At 34.7% G+C, this 23,193-nt stretch overlaps 1 protein-coding gene across 1 annotated transcript in view; it reads right to left on the bottom strand.

Moving 5' to 3' along the window:
* The window catches only part of LOC103218320 (multidrug resistance-associated protein 1-like), a 93,808-nt gene that overhangs the window by 46,130 nt on the left and 24,485 nt on the right, over positions 1–23,193 (bottom strand). The window contains 10 exon segments of the mRNA XM_073010357.1: positions 61–223; positions 1,654–1,821; positions 4,880–5,056; positions 8,830–8,956; positions 9,321–9,387; positions 9,484–9,568; positions 12,090–12,236; positions 13,473–13,610; positions 15,658–15,723; positions 18,109–18,363. Coding sequence (XP_072866458.1) covers positions 61–223; positions 1,654–1,821; positions 4,880–5,056; positions 8,830–8,956; positions 9,321–9,387; positions 9,484–9,568; positions 12,090–12,236; positions 13,473–13,610; positions 15,658–15,723; positions 18,109–18,363 — 1,393 coding nt within the window.

Below are 23,193 nucleotides of genomic sequence, written 5' to 3' on the forward strand. Positions count from 1 at the left end.
TGAACTTTCAAAATGAGTAGGTATACTGTATCTTAAGTTTATTTTTCATTGTGTCCTTACCTTTTTCTTCTTCACTGATGACTTGGTGCAAATTAGTGAGATTTCTAGTTTTAGACAGCAGCTCCTGGTATGTCCCCATTTGAGCTATTCTGCCACTTTCCATTACAACAATAAGATCCATTTGTGGCAGAAGTGTGAGATTGTGTGTCACTAAAATACGAGTCTGAAAAACAAAGTGTTTTATCTCAGAGGTTACAAAAAAATAGCATTTTCAAAAAAACTGCAGTAACTTTTTTTCCTTTACTATTTTAGAGTACAATTTTTGGTAGGTGCCAGTTTAAGGCAGCATCCATATATCTTACAAGGAATAATGACATGCTGCTAGATGAGAAAATAGTTTGTAAATGTGATTTTTAACACTTCTGTTCAGGTATTTTTTCATTCATTAGAAATGAATCAATTTAATTGCAAATTCAAAACAATTTCATATATGTCATTCTTGCTTATTTTTAAATATACAGTACCATTACAAAAAAGTGTTTAATCCAAGTCGTAATTCATAGTCTTTATTTTTAAGTCATTCATATTATTTTATACATATACGTACAATTAAGTGTGACATTTTTAATCTTGGGTTTATGTCAATATATAAAGATGTTTATTTTTATGAGACATATTTTATAATTTTATACATATATTTTTCAGAGTTCTCTATATTAATAATTCCATAAACACGTATTATAAAGAAATGAATGTGATTTTGGAGTCAAACATACTTTAAAAAATGTCTATTGTTCTTAAGTTGAGCAACCTATATCAAGTCATTGTGAGCCCTGAGTTCCTTTATATGTGAAATAGGGATAAATGAACTAATTTACACTGCAAAATATGGCATGTACTGGTAAATACTAATTTTCATCTTCTTGGCCCTTTAAAAAACAGTTGAATCGCTATGATTGCTATGTTCATAATACCAAATTTTACACTTTACATAAGCAATAAAATAATTCTTTTTTTTTTTTTTTTTTTTTTTTTTTTGAGAAGGAGTCTCGCTCTCTCGCCCAGGCTGGAGTGCAGTGGCGTGATCTCAGCTCACTGCAACCTCCGCCTCCCAGGTTCAAGCAATTCTCTGCCTCAGCCTCCCAAGTAGCTGGGATTATGGGCACCCACCATCACGCCCAGCTAATTTTTCTATTTTTGGTAGAGACGGGGCTTCACCATCTTAGCCAGGCTGGTCTTGAACTCCTGACTTCATGATCCACCCACCTCAGCCTCCCAAAGTGCTGGGATTACAGGCATGAGCCACCATGCCCGGCAAATAATTCTATTTTTAATAACAGCAGTGCACCAAAATACCATTTTAAAAATCACTTGAGTCAATAACAATTCATTATGGCACATAAATCCCCTTAGGATATGGTATTAGACAAAGAGATAACAATCACATAAATTGTCACCAGAGTAAACTTGTAAGTGAAACTTTAACATTTACACATTGAAATTTGTCTGTGAAATCGCAATCTAAGCGTCCCACTTTTTCATGTGAAATGTGACTACTTTGCTGAAACAAATAAACAAAATAAATGGAATTTTAGGCACAGTGCTAGGCAGATCCCCTGTCCCACAAGAAAGCATAAATCAAACTATGTCTACCTTGTTTTTCAAAAGGCCCAAGGACCCTATCACTTTTTCAAAAAGCTGCTTTCCAACGTGAACATCAACAGCAGACAAGGGGTCATCCAGGAGGTAGATGTCGGCTCCACTGTAGACAGCTCTAGCCAGGCTTACTCGATGTTGCTGGCCCCCACTTATATTCACACCCTGAAAATGGAGCAGGAGAAAAACAAGACGAGAGGAAATGCGTATACATCTCAAAGCACGTGCAGTTACATCCAAATGCTCTTTTATAGCATGGATAGGTAGCAACCCAAGATGAACACTCCAACCTTTCTTTATCCACGACTTTCTAGGCCTAGCCCCATCCCATTTCCTAGCATTACTAACTTGCACAAATTAGCAGATATATCTACTTTCTCTTAACTGCTAACTCTCAAAAGAGGATGCTAACAATTAAGGAGAAAAGAATTTCCGAATCTCTCACTCTGAAAAGTCGTGCCTGTGGAATATTAAACAAGACTTTTGGCTGCCAACCATGTACTGACATCAGTGATTATTTTTAAAATGACACATAGGAAATTGAAAATAATAACTAAATTACCAAGGAAGTAATCAACATGTCCTATTTTCTCCTGTAGAAAGATTAGCACAAGTCTTGTTGGCAAAAGTACAACTCCAAGAAGCAAGAATAGGGAATGTTCATCATGTCCATGTGAGAATTAAAGTTGACATGCACAACCATGTATGAAGAATTATGGAGCCAGGCCCAATTTACTTTATTTATTTTATATTTAGGGTTTACAGATCTGGTTAAAAAGCTCTCAGTGCAGCACATAACGTAGCCAATGACCTGTAATTATAAAATGCCATTGCCTCTTTGAATTCTTCATCCTTCTCCTACTCAGCAAACATCTTCTGGGTATGACTATATTTTGAGTACTACGCTAGTGCTTGGGATTCAAAGATGAGTGAAACAGAGTCCCACGAGGAGGTCACATTTTAGCAAGGGGGATAGGCGTTATACACCCTCCTCCCACACACTCATACACACGCACATAAAGGAATGTAATATGTGTGTGTGCATATGCTTATAATAGCACCTAAGTTGTATGTTTGTTGGGAGCATTCAGTAAGATTAGAGTAAAAATTTTAGGAAAAATTCAACACTGAGTATGGATACAATCAACATTAGCTATTATCATGCAGTTACTCTTCTTTCCAATTCATCCCTCTACCTTGTCATCACTTTTTCTGTAATTATGTCATCATCTTGCACAAAAACCTTGGATACCCACAGCTCCGTCTTTTCATCACTCATGAGCAACAGCAAAAACAACAAATTCTTTCGTATAAATCTAAGATGCTTACATTCTGGCATTAACTCATCTCTTCACCACTCTCCCAATGTTGCCTTCAGGTGACTGTGGTTTGCCAAGCAGACTAACCTGGTCTTTCCTACTGGGAAGAGGCTATTCACTCTGCTTGGGAGACCACATCCTTCTGTTTTAACTTAAGGCCTATTCACATTGAAATGTCCTCTGAAGGCAACTTCCATTAGGTGTCCCAAGTGCAGAGATTCATTCCCTCCCTTCCTGCCTTGCTGCACTTTGTGTATTCATCCCATTGCTAGAATTGGCAATATTTATCTCAGTCTCTCTCACTAGCCCATGAGTCCCTACCTAGTTAACCCTTGTGTTCCCGACACCCGGTGTCTAACACTAGGTGATTAATAAATATTGATAAAGACAACTGATGAATATTATTGGCAGAGGTGCACCAGACTGCAAATCCTTTGAGGGCAGAGTGGTAGATCTCTAACTCACCACTGTGTACCCCATAGCAGAATAAAGGCATATAAAAATTAATACATGTGGTCACATAAAGAATGCCAAAAGAAAAGATGAATACAAGTAGGCGAAAAGTCTACAGTCATTGTCTTTATTGTCTCTTAAGCACCTGTAAACAGATTTCCTTTTGAAATATTCAATTGCATGTGTAAAGTTCAAATGCAGATTGGGATAAATTTAATCATAAAAATAAGACATTATAAATGGCAATAGCATTTAATGCCTATATTAAATCTATATTTCTTAGTTTGGATTTGTTTCCCTGTTTAAGATTTTTTATAGTTACAAAATATCAGATATTTCATATTTTTAGAGACTGGGTTTATCAGCATCTTGTTCAACATGTGTTAACAAGTTGGAAGAAGAATTCACATGTCTGCCCTTTAGCTATGGAATCATTTTGCTTAGAGATGGTGAAGATGCAAGAAGAAATCCAAGGGTTGGAAAAAATAAACCTATTTAAAACTATTGAGAAAATACATCTGTAAAGTTATAGATTATAAATGAAGTAATTCTAGTTACAAGGTAAATTCTGGCTCATCCTGGATTTTATATATTTCTACCTTCTACAATTTTGTTATATATTTCTTGTATTAATTTCTATAATGGGCTTATTAGATAACATGAGGGCAGGTGTAAAAATGTCTAACAATGTCATGCTCACTCTTCAGAGATTCAAAGCACTCAGTAAGGATTATTTCTTCACCTTTAGAGCACACATGAATTGCAGGCAGAGGCTACTTTTGCATTCATGTTTAATTAATGCAGATTTTAGTCAGGGGTTGGAGATAATCTCTCGGAGTTCATACTTCGACTCATGATATATAGATATGTATTTTTAAATCCAAAACACTGAGCAGAGTAATGACTATTTACTAACACAATGAAAATGAAATAGAACAAAGAGAGATGATTGGCGAACAAGTTCCACTTAAGCAGGAATGAGCAAACGTGGAGAAGGCACAGTCATTAACAGTGTTGTTTTCAGAGCTTCCTTAGAACCTGGACTCGGGTGCCACTGCCGGAGACTGGTGCTCTTTTACTCCTGTTCTAGCCTTGACTTTGCACACCAGAGATACAGGAACAAACAAAACTATTAGTCACTCTTTAGAAAGTGAACTGCATTATGCCAGCCACCAAAACAAAAGTTTGATGGTCTAATGAATGGGCTTTTATTCCCCTAAGTGGGTACTAACAACAGAATTTCCGACTGATTTTTAATCTTTTCCAAACAGTCAATTGTAAATAATTACTTGTCCTTAATACCGCCATCTCTTATATGGGAATGACATAATAATTTTAAAAAATTATAGTTGTATAGCTCTTCGAGACTTCAAGAAAAAGGCCATAAACATTTTATTAGCACAGCTGAATGGGATTATATTTCTTTATGTGATAAATTACAGTTTCCTTACTCTTTCTCCAATCTCAGTTTGATCTCCCTTTGGCAACTGCTCCAAATCTGGAAGGAGAGCACAGGCTTCCAATACTTCCTCATAAAACTCTTTCTTCATGATGGAGCCAAAGAGAATGTTTTCTTGCAAAATGCAATTCTGAATCCAGGCCTGCTGAGAAACATAAGCCACAGAGCCCTAAAAAAGAAAGAGGTTAAAAAAAAATTCTTAACTAGAGAAAAGGAGAAGTTGCATGCATCACAGTAAAGGAACATATTTAGTCCATAGTTTTGCCTTCTTTAGTTTTAAAACGAAATAAAAAATTTAATATAGTTACATATAATTATATAGATCATGGCACCATATTTTATATGTTTTACTGGAATTTCCTCCAAATGAGTTACTTTGTGCTTCTTATTTACTTTCACTGTAGCTTCTATCTAAGTTATCTGTCTAAAGTGGTATTCTCTGGAAGCAGATGCTGAGTGTATTAGTTTGCTAGAGTTGCAATAACAACATACCATGGACTGGGTGGCTTAAACAATGGAAATTTATTCTCACAATTCTGGAGGCTAGATGTTTGAAATCGGGTGTTAGCAAGGTTGATTTCTACTGAGGCCACTCTCTTCAGCTGGTAATTTTCTTGTGTTTCACATGGTCTCTCTCTCTCCCTGTGTGTGTGTGTGTGTGTGTGTGTGTGTGTGTGTGTGTGTCCTAATTCCTCTTATAAGGACACCAGTGATACTGAATTAGGACCCACCGTAATGAACTTGTTTTAACTTAACTAGCTCTTTAAAGACCCTGTGTCCAAATACAGTCACATTCTGAGGTACTGGGAATTAGAACTTCAACATATGAATTTTGGGGGAACACAATTCAGTCTGTAACACTGAATCAGATTTTGGGGTCCAAGTTGTTTGTTTGGGATCAACCCCTGTGGAAGAAAAGGAGGAGGGAAGATTAGGCAGAGGGAGAAGCCACAGATGTGGATGTGATGCAGAACCAAGAAAACTTTGACCAATCCTCCGGAAAGCCATGGAAGAGAATTGGTCATTAGAGCTGTCCCAAGTCAGGCTGAGCAAAAGTGGGACCCTGGGACAGGCCACTATCTGAAGTCCAGGCCAACCTTGAAGGAGATGACTTCCTGTTCATACTCCCACAGCTGGGACTTGTAGAAGTCCTAACTAGTAGGAGGATCTGGGTGGCAAATCTCCGTGTATTATACATTAACCACTGCTCCCAAATTTATGTTTTATGATTTTATACCTTGAAATGATTTTTAAATATATGACAGTCTGCTGCATAAAATATCTTCTCAACTAACCGTTCTTTTCTAGAAAAAGAACCCACAGTATTTGCACTAGTGGCCTACCTTTCAATCTACCCCATGGACTCAATTCAAACACTGATTCAGTATTTTAAGTACTCCATACTCTATAACAATACCAGACACTTAAAGTACTTTCTGATATACACACATGTGCAACCATTATTAGCCTTTTGATTTCTACCTACTACTTTAAAGATCAAAGATTAACTTGTAGTTCTTCTTTGTTGAGTATGTAAGACACAGAATGGCTTTTGATCAAAAACAATATAATTCTGATCTGACCTGATCTTGAACACAAAAGGAATCGTTCTCAAATTGCCTTGTGAAGTGAATAATCTAAACTTTGCTTTGAATTGCATATTAAATCAGCGTGTGAGTGGTCGATATTTTGAATACTTGCTATGTATTAAGCAAGTTGAGCAGTGCAGAGGATGAAAAACAAAGAAGAGATTGAAGAACATGAGAAAACAGAAACTACAATTTTCATAGAGATGTAAATGTTCGCTTTTATTATTTCCTTTCACATACAAATGAAAACATTTTGTTTCATTCTTAATAATGAAACTATAATAGAAGTTTCATGAATTCAAAAATGGTCTCCAAATCCCTGATGTTTCTGCCACAGAACACTGAACATTGAATCCTTTTCATGAACGGTGCCTGGTGTGAGCTTTTGATACTGAAAAGAGTAGGGAGTCTACAGAGAAAGTTTAGCGATAATAGGCAGTTTTAGAGTTTGAATATTGTGGATTAAAATATGCCTCAAAAAAGTAATCATTTGAAAAACCGAAAAATAGAAAGTGCACACAAAAGCACTTTGAAAATGCCGCTATAATGTTAATTTTACTTCAATAGAGATAATCAGGATGATGTAAATTCTGAATAAAAAGTATTTGGGGAAATAATTCAGAATGTGATACTTCAAATCCTGCCATTGATCCAGGCCAAAAGCTTCCTGAAGGCCAATGACCAGTTATAAAAACAGATAATATATTTTTTCTTGGGCATCAGTAATTTAAAATAAACAAAGAATATCCTCTCTGTTTTACCACTAATAATGGCATTATTACAGTTTGTTTCATCGCTATGAACACCTTCTTAATTAAAAACATTCAAAGATATCAGCAATAATCCTTAAATCTTATTTTGAGAGCCTCAACAGTCGTAATAAAGATGATGATCATCATACATATTCATAGAGAGGAGCTAGGCTAGGTCTGTGCACATTGTCCTATGCAATTCTCACCCCAGCCTTTTCAGCTTATTACTATTATTAATGAATTAAGTGAAATCTAGAATCGACATTATTTTTATCTTTATCAATTTCTAATTATTTTTCAATATCAAATAAAGGGCGACCTCCTTTTGGATTCTTTTTCAAACTCTTTGAAGCAGAATTTGTTGTTTTTTATGCCTCAATTCATTTTTCATATCTGATTTAGACCTTTTTATAATTGATTATGGTATTTCCGTCACTACACTATGACTTTTGAAAGAAGAGGGGCGTATCTTATTCACGTTTACTTCTCTGGCACATAGCATAGGCTCAGTAATTGCTTAGTGAAATAGCCGAAAAAACTAAATAAAAATGAAATTAATATGACACTTATTATGTTTGTAATGTACACCCAAGTAAAAGGTACAGCTATCCTGAACTGCAGAGAAATGGCTAATTGCAATTGCTACAAACAGCATAGTGCTACAACGATAGTATACTTAAGGTTTAAAAACAGTGGTGCTCATTAAGTGCAATCTTATCAGAAAAAGTCACAGGAATCATATTTGGCCCTACACTAGGTAACAGTCATGCCGAGATAAAAAAGAATAACAAAAAATAGTCACCAAAGGACTGGAATCAGGAAAGATATAAAGGTAGAAAGAAATATGTGAGGAAAAATAAAAGGAGTTAGAGTTGATTTTTCCCAGAGAGGAAAGAAAAAATAATACAGTGAAGAGATGCTGATCTCAGATACATAGAGCTTGTTCATCTTGTCACAGGTAAGAAGGAAAGATTGGGCTACTTAAGTGTTTTACCTAAGAGTTGATTACATCTAAGGAAAAGTTCATTGGGTAGTCTACTGTTTCAAAAAGAGAGAGCTGATTAAAAACGTGTTCAATTCTTATTCTTATTGACCTTTAAGAATAGAACAATTAGTCAAGAGTAGATCTCTTCATGGTCTTAATGCTGAATCTTAAATGTAAGTTATTAATAACTTTATTTTTCTGAAGTTTCTTTTTGGTCAAAGATCCTACCCGAGAGTGGCTACAAGACTTCTTAGAAATGAAATGGCTGTAATTACTTAGGGAACCTTGCTGAATAATAAATAGAAACCTAATCAAATTACAATATAAATCACATTCATTTCTCTATAATTGGTTGTAATTCAGTTAATATCATCAAACAATTACCATAAGCATTTATAAATGATTTGCTGAAGTATTTGGAGAACAGAATTCTGTTATTAATCCACCCATAGTTAATCAATTTCTATGGAAAATGAAATGTTTGTTATAAACTGGAAATGCCCATTAAATGCTTGCATCTTCAATTCAGCTTGATAAATTCTTATTGACACTAATGACAAGTTGGCTATAGCTTGTTACACTAGAAGATGTTGAAAGAATGTATTTTTTATTTTACCTTTCTTTGGACTACTCCGGTAAGTTTCTCCATTTCCCCCAGAATGGCAGAAAGCATGGATGATTTTCCAGACCCAACTTGCCCTACAACAGCCACTAAAGCTCCTTCTGGGATCTTTATGTTCAAACTGCATGAGAAGAAAGGGAGACAATATAGGAGATTCTTTTTACGGTTGTTTTAAAAATCTATTCCTAGATAAGTCACTGTGTACAGCACTTAGCATCATCCCTGAAATCGTCACTTTTCACCTTTTTCTACAAACACCTACCCTTCCAAAATGCAAACAAATGAACAATAAAGTGCTGCAGATAGAAGAAATAATAGAAAAAAGGACAGCAAGATCACCATGAAAATGAAAGGTGAAGTGAGAGGTTAAAAGTCTTATTAATTTCAGTATATTAATCTTATTAAAAACCTCTAAGAAATAAAAATACAGAGCATTTTAGAACCCAATATTAACATTAAAAAAGATTCTCCAAACCACGACTTACTCTTTTAGAACTGGCATTCCTGTTTTATCCCAGGAGAAAGACGCATCTGTAAACTCAATAGCATGGTCTAAGGAAGAAAAAAATATACAATGATGCATTTTAGAACCAATTACCTTCAAGCCAGAAGTCAAATAAGTAATGAATGCAAAGAGGAAGTGCTGACCTCCTATATAGTTTGTTTCAATATTTTGAGGAAGAAGCTCCTCAGTGTTGAGAAAGTCTTCCAAACGCCCCAGGGATATCTTTGTCTATCAAAATAAGCACAGATGGAATTTATCTGGGGTTCAAGTAGAACTTAAACTAAAAAATGTTTATTATGTTTTACAGGCTGAGTAGAATTTTTATGCAGATTAAAGATATTGAGATAAATACATCAAGCATAGTTTGAATTTATTTAATGCTATAAATACATTCATTCCTAAAGACAAAGGGCAGTTTCAAGAATCAAAGATCAAAACTGATGCCATCTATGCTGAAAGGTATGAGAAAAAGAAATGAAAATCCTATTTATTATTCTAGAAAAGCCATAAAAACTCTTAATAATTACAGAAAGATTGATTTTTTCCCAACTTCTTTGAGGTATAATTGAGAAAAATTATACATATTTAATGTATATGACATGATTTTTATACACATGCACATTTTGAAATGATTACCACAATCCAGCTAATTAGAGTATGTATCGCCTCCTGTAGACACCTTTATTTTCCTGTGTATATGAATACCTACCATCTACTCTCTTAGCAATTTTCAAATATACAATACACTATCATTAACCATAGTCATCATGCTGTACATTAGGTCTCCAGAACATATTCATCTTATAACTGGAAGTTTGTAATCTTTGATCGACATCTCATTCACCCCACCCCACCCCAATGTCACCCTTGAACCCTATATGCACTTTTCTTCACTCTGCTTCCATAAGTTAGACTTTTTTAGATTTCACATATAAGTGAGATTATATAGAGTATTTGTCTGTTTGTGCCTAGTTTATTTCACTTAGTATAATATTCTGCCATGTTGAATACTATTATATTGTTTGTATATTTTTAAATCAATTTTTCTGCCAATGGCCACTTAGGTTGTTTCTATATCTTGGCTCCTGATAATGCTGTAATGAACATGGTAGTGCATATATCTTTTCAACATAGTAATTTTATTTCCTTGGATATTTTCCCATAAGTGGGATTTTTATCTCATATGGTAGTTCTATTTTGAATTTTTTGAGGAACTTCCATACTGTTTTCCATAACGGATGTACCAATTTATGTTCCTACCAACAGTATACAAGGGTTCCCTTCTCTTGACATCCTTGCCAACACTTGTTATTCTTTGACTTTTTGATAATAGCCATCCTAACAGGTGTGAGGTAATGTTTCCTTGTGATATAGAAAAATAAGGTTTTAAAAGCAACTTTAAGATTGGTGAGTGAATTCTACTACTGATGATAAAACTATAATGTTGACTATAATAATATTCAATTATAGTAAAATAGGAAATTGTAATGTAGTAAAATGGCTATAAAATGTTTAGCTACATTAGGAGAAATAAAATTGCATTGTTTTCTGAAAACTGACTTACATAAAATTTCTAGTACATTTTTATTTACTTTGTGTTAGGGGACTTGTATCGTTAACACACAAGATGTAATTGGGCTGTGGTTTTGTTTACCAAGTGTGTCAAATCAGAATATACAGGTAGCTTTTTCTGTTTTTCCATTTTGGAAAAATGGTCTCCTTAAATGAAGGTAGCACAGTACTGCTAGCAATTGGAAAAGGCTTTGATATTGGACCTTTACCTAGATTCTAATTGCAAAACTAGAACAAAACTGTTACTCTAAGAACTGACATTTTCTTTATGAGAAGCGTGCTATGAAATCAAATGCTAAAAGCATCACATCAGCGCTTCTTCTATGCCCTCTGTTGGTTATTTTAAGAAAAATAACATGAAAAAAGATGTGATGTAACAAAAATGGCTTAATTGGTTTTTACTATTCAATTATGTTACTCCTTATTCAAGTAATATTTTTTAAAGAGTAAAGTTCTTAAAGGATAATTCCAGTAAGCAAATATTCACTTTGTTTATGAATCCAGACTTGAGGAAAATAATTGAATGGAGGATGGCCAAACCTGATATCCAAAAAATGTATACATAAATCTCAGGGCAAAAGGATCAAGGAACTTTTCTGGGTTTCCTGTGGCTTTAGCATCCATCTACTCATTGTATCTAGTATCTAAACAGCCTCCAGGAACTGGAGATTACAACTACAAGCAGGCAGACCCAGACATCTCACACATGACTTGTTGGCTGACTGATATTATCAATGTGCTTTTCTCCCTGCTTATTCATTCAGTATTGATGAAATGCTGCTGAACCCTGGAAAAACATTCTATCCAGTTTCATACAAAGCACCTAATTATAACTTTTCCGTTGGAAACAGGAAATGAATCCTATGACGGCATAGTGGCTAACACCAGCTTTAAAAATGCTAAGTAGAGAACGTAACACTTAACAAGAAAACAAAATAACATATTGAAGTATTTAAAAGTAACTTTGATGGAAAAAAAGCACAAGCAAGCAAGACATGATTCCTTTTTATTCTATAATGTTCTCTATTACTCATTAATTCAGGAAAACTAATTTTGAATGCAGTGTTAACCACATAAAGTGAAATAAAATAAAATTAAAAAGACAAAGAAATGAAATGTCCCAAACCAGAGATTCCTGTAAAGGAATAACTCCTAGTTTAAGGTATTCTGTATGTACCTGGACCACAGTTGAGATCACGGTTGGTAACTCAAACAGAGGAATCCTTAAAATATTAAACAAAGACATCGATGTGAACACTTTAGTGGCTGTTAAAATGTTTCCTTCATCCAGCAAGAAATAGACACACAAGGTTGCCAGGGACACCTAAAAAATAGAGATGTGTTACTTTCTTTAAATTTCTACGATAAAAATATTATTAGTTACAGTCCCCAAAATTAGAAAATAAAATCTAAATAATTTTGTTTGTTTCCAGCGTTTTTCTTTTAAGATGTTATACCCTTACCACAGCTATTATTACCATTTATATTGTAAACCAGTTCATCTTTTCTTTAAAATTCAGAAGTTTTATGTAAACTTATTTTCCAGTTGCATACATTCTGACTTATATATAATATTTATTCTTTCTTTGTGTCATAAGATTAACTGAGGAAGATATGAATAAATCATGTTTAAGATTTATATTTGTTCTTATAAGTTTCATTTAGAAAAGGCAGAAAAAATTCATTCATGCATGAGAATGGCCTTAACTATCATATATATAGTCCTGGCTTAAGCAAATACATCTTGGATGGTTTTACCAGAGTATTCCAAATGTAAATATTGCATTCACTTCCATAATACTCACCTATGTTGAAATTTTAAAAAATTAATTATCAACATAGAGTGGCAACTTTGATTCAAATTGATGCTCTGGTTACCTGTGGCTTGCTTTTCCTTTGGCTTTTGCCCATGGCTTCACAGTCCAAGGCAATTTATACTCTAGTTAAAATAGCATGGAATTCCCAATGTTTACGTGGTGTAATAGAAAGAGAATAATGTTACTTCATGTCAATTCGCCTCTAAATACTAATTTTGTAACTTTGAGGATGTTTCCAACTACTCTGGACTTCCATTTTGTCTTGTGAAATGAGAAAAATAATGCCTTATTATTTCGAGGTTGAAAAGAAGGCAATGTGTGTAACTTTCCTGACATTCAGTAACAACTCAATAAATGTTGCTTCTCTTCTCACCTCCATATAATGTGCCCTTTGAGTCTGCTTAAAAGGAATCAGTCATACATATCAAGCTCTAAAACTGAAATGAAATTCTGAAATGTAGATTATATTTTTAAGAGATATAGGTATATATGAAATCTCTGAGAAATTTACAGAGAAGTAAATCTTATTATATCTAAAAAATACAGATCAGTGAAAACACATACAGTATTTTCCCTTTCTTTGTAACTTTTGTTCTCTAATCCACATAAGTTAATGAATGTATTTCTTTACAATTTTAATTCAGATACATAATATTTAACTTTATACATAATTCCAAGTAATTTGGAGGTAAATCTGTAAATCAGATTTGAAAATAAAAACAGGAAATATGACATACACTTACCAAGAATGGAATGCAAGTTAATGTCAGCATGGAAAATACAGTAAGATACCTGGCCGATTTTTGAAATTCCAATTCCTGATCTCGAATTTTGATGATCTTATTTTTATAAGAGGGTTCCCATGCATAAAGTTTGAGGATCTGTAAATGAGTCACAATAATTATCTGACAATCTATATCATAGAAGGAAAAAATGCACACATACAAACAAATAACACACACACACACACAATTGTGAAGATAAGTGATGGTACAACCATGAAGAAAATTGCATTGTTTCCACTTTGACTGAATCAGAATATTTTCTTAAATTGTGGTATTTTGGGGGTGGAGCAGAGCAGAAGGAGGGAATGACCACCCAGCCTTATGTCCCCACCACCCCCAGTAACTTATTTCCGAGCCAGACTCTGGCAACATCCCAGCTGTAAGGCACGAACTCCATAGAACTCCATAGACAGCTTCTGTCTAGCTCAGTTCTGTCACTCTTCCTGCTAATCCAACTCTCACTTCTGTCTATTACCTTTTTCTTTATAGCTAAACTCTTCTCCCTGCCATTCCAGTTTCTCCACGACAGATGTTTTGGGACTTCAAGCCATTCTCTGAAAGCTGATTAGCGTTTTGAGATTGTAAACTATTTTCTGAGACAGAAAATGTGGGGAAATAGGATCCTACACTGGCTTATTGCATTAAACTTTAGAGTGAATTGACTTACATTCAAATTCCAGCTCTATGCGATGCCTAATTTTTTTTTCTTTTTTTTTTTTTTTTTTTGAGATGGAGTTTTGCTCTTGTTGCCCAGGTTGGAGTGCAATGGCGTGATCTTAGCTCACAGCAACCTCCACCTCCCCAGTTCAAGCGATTCTCCTGCCTCAGCCTCCCAAGTAGCTGGGATTACAGGCATGAGCCACCATGCCCAGCTATTTTCGTATTTTTAGTAGAGACGGAGTTTCTCCACATTGGCCAGGCTGGTCTTGAATTCCTGACCTCAGGTGATCTGCATACCTTGGCCTCCCCAAGTGCTGGGATCATAGGCTTAAGCCACCGCGCCCAGCTGCGATGCTTAATTTTATGCGACTGCTTGACTGGCTATGGGGCCCAGTTCGTTCAAACAGGAGTCTAGATATTTCTGTGAAGGTATTTCTTAGATGCTGTTAGCATTTCAATCAGTTAAACTCTGAGTTAGACAGATGACCCTCTGTTATATGAGTGGACCTTATCAAATCAGTCGAAAGCCTTAAGAGAAAACACTGAGGTTTCTCAGTGGGGAAGGAATTCTGCCTCCAGAATGCCTTCAGATTCAAGATGGCGGCATCAACTTCTGCTAGAATTTTCGGTTTGCCCACCTGTTCTACAGATACTACACTTGCCTGCCCCTACAATCAGATGAGCCAGTTTCTTAAATCTCTCTTCATATTTCTGTATATCTGTATCTCTCTACATGAAATCTATTGACTCTGTTTCTGTGGAGAACTCTAACACACTCTCACTGGTTCTGTAAATTTAAACCTGACCCTTAACTGCTCAGTGTTTTAGTTTCCTAGTTGGTAAAATAGAAATGGGAAATCTTTTTCTTGAGGTTTATAAGAATTCCATGAGGAAACACATATAAAGGAATAAGCACAGCATTTGATGCATGGAAAATATTTAATAAATGGTAGCAATTATCAGTGTTGTCAGAGAGAGGTTTTATAACACCTGTTATCAGATCCCAAGGATACTGACTGCTCTCACTTTTAAACGATCCCAGCTTTTCTAGAGAAAAATAATTTGCAACATACTATTTATAGAATAGCATTTATGTGATCATTTGTGTCCCACATAAAATAACCTAAATTACACCTCATCACTTCCCTTATATAAATCTGCCTTTACACTGATGGGTGTGTTATGACCACTCTTGCCTGCTTCATCTCATCTTTTCAACACAATACCTTAAAATAAATAATATTTTGTGACTTTTAGGATATTTGTGTTTACTTGTGTGAGAAACAAAAAGAAAATGGCTGCATTTTATTTGACTTTGCATTTAAATGTTATTTTAGTAATAAGAATTCCTGTAATATCTGAAATCTGAAATTTTCTGCCAACAGTTATTATCTGTCATCACTCTGAGATACTGAGAACACCACAAACTTCCTCTGTATTACTATGCTCAAAATAGGTCAAAGGCATATTCCTTTCATATTACCTTAATTCCATGTAGGATTTCTTTGAGTAGCTTTATCTGTTTATCTTTGTTCTTTCTTTGGTTTTTCTATTTAATGGAAAGAAAATAAAAGAATATGTGACAAAATTGACAATACTTTTACTGATATGTCCAGAGCTATTTTTAAAATATGCTCTATTTTCTCTATTTTATTTAAGATTTAGTGGAGAAAAGCATCTTACAATATTTATACATTATTCTATTGACAATGTTGGAAGACAGTTATAAATAGGTAACTTGAACATAGTCAACAGGAGAATAGTAGAAAAGTAGAAAATATAATACGTATTTAAACATAATTTGTTTAAAATTGAATAATAACACCCACATTCTACTAAGAAAGAACACATTTCTAAAAACTTCATTAACTGTTTATATACGTACTTATGACAGAAGTGTCACAAGAATAAAAATAAAGCTCTCTATAAATTTTATTTGTTCTTTGGGAATTAGAATAATTAAAATGTATATTTTCAAATACACTTCCTTTTTATATAAATGTTATGCAATTGTATTTTTATTCAAATATTTAACAATTATAATATTTTATACTTGTTTGGGTATCGTTTCTTAAGTATTTTCTCCATTAACATTGGCACTTTATGTTATATGTCATAAGTATTTGTATATCTTATGAAGAATGCATTTATGAGCTAATATCCGTCATATTCTGTGTGTGATTTAATACTAATAATATCATGTGTGTGATTTAAAGACATATTTTCTTTTCTTTTCTTTTCTTTTTTTGAGACTGAGTTTTGCTCTTGTTGCCTAGGCTGGAGTGCAATCGCATGATCTCGGCTCACCGCAACCTCCACCTTCCAGGTTCAAGCGATTCTCCTGCCTCAGCCTACTGAGTAGCTGAGATTACAGGTATGCGCCACCACACCTAGCTAATCTTGTATTTTAGTAGAGACAGGGTTTCTCCATGTTGGTCAGGCTGGTCTCGAAATCCTGACCTCAGGTGATCCACCACCTCAGCCTCCCAAAATGCTGGGATTACAGGTGTGAGCCACTGTGTCCGGCCTAAAGGTATATTTTCTATTTAGTGTATTTGGACATCATAATGAAATCTCTTTGAAGGTTATAGGACTCTAAGGTTCAAAAAAGATTTTTGCATTCTTAATAATGTGCCTTTAAATAGCAGTTTTTAAAATCCAGAATATATTTTTTAAAACTGGTTAAAAGTATTTGTTATAATTATAAACAAATCTGTTATTCTAAACACTAGCATGCTAAGTACCTTTACTTCATAAATATATGCTATTTTCTAGTTTTTATATTTAAAGATCAGTCATCTTTTATTTGAAAAATTAAGAAAAATATAAAATTCTATATAAGTTTTAGTCACTTAGGGGTATTAAAGTAATAAGTAAAAATCTACCCTCCTGTCTAATTCTACTTTACAGGTAACTATTCTTTAAAGACTGATGCTTTATCTCTAGATTACTTCTATGCTTATGCAAATATATTTATAGCTATATATCTTCATCTATTTACCTCTCCATCACACACATGTGTATAGGTATATTCACATTTTAATAATGGATCAATGATATAGCTACATATATGCATGATATACATGCATATATTTAATCTACTTTTTGCTTTAAAATATGATTGACACATTTCCATGTCAATATCTATTGTTAATCTTTGATCCATTTAAAATTATAAAATGTTTTCATAAGCAATACATCCGCCTCTGTTAATTTAACATGTGAAAGCATCTATCTCATTGCAGTGTGATTTCCTTCAATGCAGTGAACTCTGTGGTTTCTCCATTTCTTACAGTACAGCATAGCACACACTGTCTAACACATGGTGGAATGTCAAAACATATACTGATGGTAAGATGAATGACTGATTATAAAGGAAGAATATCAACATTAATTTAGTGAAGCATTTCCTGTCTGCTTGCTGCAGTACCTCACTTTTCAAACAACCAAGCATACCCCTACCTCCAGGCTGCATGCATACCCTTCCCTTTGCTTGGCATGTCTTTCCTCAGACGTCCACATGAATTACTCCTTCACCCTGTTGATATCCCATTCCCTTCCTGAGGTCTTCCCTGATCCTAAATGTAAAATGGCATTCTTTGTCTCTTCATCACTGTATCTTTACTAAATCTTCTTCATATACAAATGTTTTCTATCTATTTATTTACTTGCTTAATGTCTGTCCCCTCCACTACCCCTCATGAGAGCTGGACTTGTCAGCTCCCCTCACTGCTGTACTTCCTGTGCCTGGAACACTGGCTGACATAGGATACATGCTTGGTCAATGCTGGTTGAGTGAATAAGTAAATAATAAAATTGGATGACTTCCATTTATAACTCTCTCTATATGATTAGGAGATGGTGATTGTTCACTCAAGTCAGAAAAACTCAGCTCCTGTTTGACACATGTAACATGAGGCAGTCATTTTCTTACCTTTAACTTTTTTATTTTAGTTGCAGCTAAAGCATTTATTGGTATAACAAACACAAGGACTGCCACCCCTGCTAACACTGCTGGGCCCAGCTCTTGCCAAAGGAGATATATGGCCATTAGGATTTGAAAAGGGGCAGACCAGAGGAGATTGAGGTTTGCTGTCAAGTCCATGAGTTGCTGAGCATCCGCTGACATCAAGTTAATAATTTCCCCAGTGGAAAACTTTTGTTGAGAAACATTTGATAAAAGTAGGGCCTATAAAAAGAGAAGCAGAATATTTTAGAGTTCTGTGATTATGGGGCATCTTTACAGTCAAACAATGGTAACTTTTAATATCAATGTTTAATAGAATTAGGAAAATGTGTAAGGTTATTTATGTACTGGGATATTATAAAATGCAGAAACATGATTTTTAGGTAAGGAAATATAATTAGTGATTAAAGTACATAGTTTTAGAATAATGTTTATTGGCAGAGAGTAACATTTGGGTTTCCAAACAATAAGAATTTATGGAATGCTGTGCAGCCATAAAGAGGAAAGAGATCATGTCCTTTGCAGGGACATGGATGGTGCTGGAAGCCTTTAGCACACTAACTCAGGAACAGAAAACGAAACACCACATGTTTTCACTTATAAGTGGGAGCTGAACGATGAGATCACGTGGACACATGGGGGAATGACACACACTGGGACTTGTCATGGGGGTGGGGGCATCAGGAAGAACAGCTAAAGGACACTGGGCTTAATACCTAGGTGATGGGTTGATCTGTGCAGCAAATCACATGCAGCACATGTTCACCTATCCTGCACATGCACTCCGGAACTTAAAATAAAAGTTGAAGCAAAAAAGAGAACCCTCAATAACTTGTTAATTGCCAAAAAAAAAAAAAATCTCTTCTAGATATATTAAGGCTCTCCTCCATTTGGTGGTGTACCCATAATGCTAAACCATCTAAATATTATCAATACAAAGCACACAAATGCATCAATGGATATCTAATGAACACTGATGAATAGTTTTATGCTTGAAATTGTGGACCATTTAAAAAGGACATAGTTTTATTTCTCAAAGTGATTACAGTCTATCTGTAAAGCTACACACACACACACACACACACACACACAGAGAGAGAGAGAGAGAGCTTTTGCTGTAACTGTAAAAACAGCAATAAGGGCCATGGGAACTTAGAGATGAAAGTACTCAAAAGGTGTCATAGAGCAGATGCAAATACATCTTTTCTTCCAACTCCCAATTCTCACTTCCCACAAGTGCATGCTACTTAATATGTGTATACTGAATCCAGTATCCCCAAGCATAATTATTGGTAGCTTCTTACAAAAGATGAGGATAGAAATTGATTTATCTAATTATTCATCCATTTAAAATTCCCGGTGAAATACATAAACAACTGTAAAAGTAGTGGGAGATTTGTATTTGTACTGGAAACTGGACAAAGTTTCATTTATATATCAAAAATTTTATGACAACTTCCTTGCATTGATTTAAAGAGAGACAGGACTGAGGCTTGGGGATAGCAAGAGAAAATGAGATACAGGAGTCACTCTAAATCTATCTATTCAATAAATTTAAAAAAAATGGAAAAGCCCATCCGGAATATAGTAGGTTGGGCCCACAGTGGAACATATAGCCAGGTATATGTCATTAGCTGTTTATATGTCTTCTTTGGATAAATGACTATTCAGCCTTAAAAAAAGAAGACAATTCTGCAATATGAGACAATATGGATATACATTAAGACGTTATGCTAAGTGAAATAAAATAGACACAGAAAAACAAATACTGGATGAGTTCGCTTATATGAGGTATCTAAAATGGTCAATTTCATAAAATCAAGGACTGGAATGGTGGTTCCAAGGGTGGTAGGGGCAAGGGAAAACTGGAAAGTTAGTACTCAACAGGTACAAAGTTTTAGTTAACCAAGACGAATAAGCTCTAGAGATCTGATGTAATATATTGCACCTATAGTTAACAATAAACGCATTTTAAGCTTAAAATATATTAAGATAATACATTTCATGTTAAGTTTTTTTGCAATAATAGAAGAAAAACTCAATTGCTTTAGACTATTAGAGAAAATACTGAAAGTTATTATAAGATTGAAGGTTATTTGTATGGCATTTTTAACACTAGGGGAATTTTTTCAATTTTTTGAATTTCTTTCAGTATTTTTTTCTGCCAAAATTCACAATCCACTAAGGGCAATTTAGTTACCATTTATTGCTAAATTATACAATCTAAGCTGCCTTTTGTTATACAAAACAACTTGAAAGAGTAATATAATATGGCCAATTACAGTGGATGGTGTAACATTTCTAAAATTGTTTGGTAGGAAGTACTTTAGTCTGTTACAAGAGGAAAAATGTGATTCAGATGGAAAGAAAGGAAATCTAAAACAATGTTAAAAGTTTAGAAGCTTCTAAGTACTCTTCAATCAAAATAAAAATTAACCAGGTCATTTGTTACCTAACCAGTTTTTCTAAGAAACTGTTACTTTAAACTTCTATCCAAGTTTTAGATTTGCTTTTTACAGTATTTTCATATCATATAAATCTTAATACACACACTCACACACACACATAAAGCTGTGTGACTTATCTGTTTTAAAAACCTCATTCATTTCCCTCATTGAATTATGCTCTAAGAAAATTCACATGAACCAGATATAGTTCCAAGCCCCACAATCTTGATTATCACTAGTTCAGTCCTTAATATTTCATTTTATAAACTGACGATGAAATTTGTTTTGCAATTTCACATTCTTCTTCTTATATATTTGTTACTTTCTAGACTCAATGCCAAGACCCTAGTTCTTCACTTCTTTATTTCTTGAATTATTGCAGTAGCTCTAAGGGTCTCCTTCTTTTCTGTCTCATCTGTTTTTAATCCTTTTGTCCTATCATCCATCTTATGGCTCAAATGGATTCCAATTTCCTATAGCATTAAGGTACATTTTAAAAATGTAGTTTTCAAGTTTCTTTTTTAAGAAAACCCTTCTGCTTTTACTATCTCTCCCACCATTCTGGACATGAAACATTATCTCAAGCCAAATTAATCTACTCACCATCGTCTGAGCAGGCCTTGTACGCATTTCTGTACCTTTTTTCTTCTATATTATTCCATCATCAGAGCCTTTACCCCATGCAATGCGTCCTTCCATTATTCCATGACCCACATCATGCAATATTAACCATGAAACTTTTCCTGACCATCCTAGCTGCAAGTAATACACATCATTTAATGTAGAGCTGCAAGGGCTCCAAAAATTCCCATCCCAATGGTCTTCCATCAGAAGTATGAGAAATGGTAAAGCTGAAGGTGGTACCACATACCACTTATAAGAATGCATTCTTCTATCCCTTTTGTGCCAATAAATATGCCGGGATTCTCTTTCTGATTCTAAGAGCAGGGTTTGGATTCTGTCCCTCCTTCTCCTGACTATACTTAAGTATCTCTACTTTAAGAATGTAACTAAATGTTTACCAGTTTTTTTTTTTTTTTTGCATTTTATAATTACCATAATTAAAGTTAGATAACATCTTTAAACTACAAATGGAGATAGTGTAGACGCCATACTAGCCAGTATGGTAGCCGCTAGCCAGAGGTAGTTATTACATTAAAATTTAAAGTAATTAAAATTAAAAATGGACTTCTTTAGTTGCACTAGTTACATTTCACGGGCTCAGCAGCCATATGTGATTAGTGCCTACCATACTGTACGGTGCAAATACAGAACATTTTTTAAAAATCACAAAAACTTTATTGGACAGTGCTTAATGGAGGAATGCCCCCAGACTGCCCATATTAAACCCAGATCTAATTGATGCTTCTTTTTTAAAAAGTTCTTATTTTTTATTTTATAGATTTAGGGGGTACAAATGCAGTTTTGTTACATGGCTGTATTGGTTCATGGTGTCGTCTGGGCTTTCAATGTAGCCATCACTCAAATAGTGCACACTGTCCCAATTAAATAATCTCTCATCCCTTACCCCCACCCACCCAGCCAGCCATCCTAGTCTCCAATAGCTATTATTTCACTCTGTATGTCCATGTGTACACATTATTTAGCTTCCACTTATAAGTGAGAACATGTGGTATTTGATTTTCTGTTTCTGAATTATTTCACTTAAGATAATGACCTCCAATTCTATCCATGATCCAGCAAGTGTGACATGATTTCATTCCTTTTTTATGACTGAGAGTATTCCATGGTGTGTGTGTGTGTGTGTGTGTACACACACATATACAGTACATTTTATTTATCTGATCATCTGTTGATGGACACTGAGGTTGATTCCATATCCTTGCTGTTGTGAATAGAACTAGGATCAGCCTACAAGTGAAGGTATCTTTTAGATGTAATGATTTATTTGGAATCATGTTTTGTTTTTAGTCTCCGAGAATTTCCATGCAGCTTGCACCTGTGAACTAAGGGGTAACAGAATCGGAGTTCTGAGATCACAGAATCTTAAAGTCATCAAGTGAAAGGAGACCCATGTTCTTTCTTGCAAACCTAAAAATGATATTCCCTGAACTTTATTCCAAACTTACACTAGTAATTGTGGATGGATAAGGAACAAAGCACACCCTGATACCTTCACCCCTGATATACTTTGGCTCTGTGCCCCCACCCAAATTTCATCTGGAATTATAATCCCTGTGTGGTGAGGGAGGGACCTGGTAAGAGGTGATTGGATGATGGAGGCAGTTTCCCCTATGCTGTTCTCATGGTAATGAGTGAGTTCTCATGAGATCTGATGGTTTAAAAGTGGCACTTTCCCCTTTGCTCTCCCTCCCATGCTCTAATCATGGAATGAAATCCTGTTCCATATACACTATATACCAAAACAAGTATTAGCATTCAAACCGGTTTCTAGATTCTTCTGTATCTTTATTCCATATTGGAGGCAGCACATACTGCCTCTAGAATTAGGACCGGGACAGCCCCTCTAATCCTGTATTTGGACCTAGTTCTACAGAGCTAAACTCTGCTGCAAGTTCAGTTACCATTTACTGCTCAATTTGTACTTGGCTTTCCAAGATCCATAAAACCACTTCATGCTCCC

The sequence above is a fragment of the Chlorocebus sabaeus genome, chromosome 2, assembly GCF_047675955.1.
Source record: "Chlorocebus sabaeus isolate Y175 chromosome 2, mChlSab1.0.hap1, whole genome shotgun sequence".
In the NCBI taxonomy this organism is placed as follows: Eukaryota; Metazoa; Chordata; class Mammalia; order Primates; family Cercopithecidae; genus Chlorocebus; species Chlorocebus sabaeus.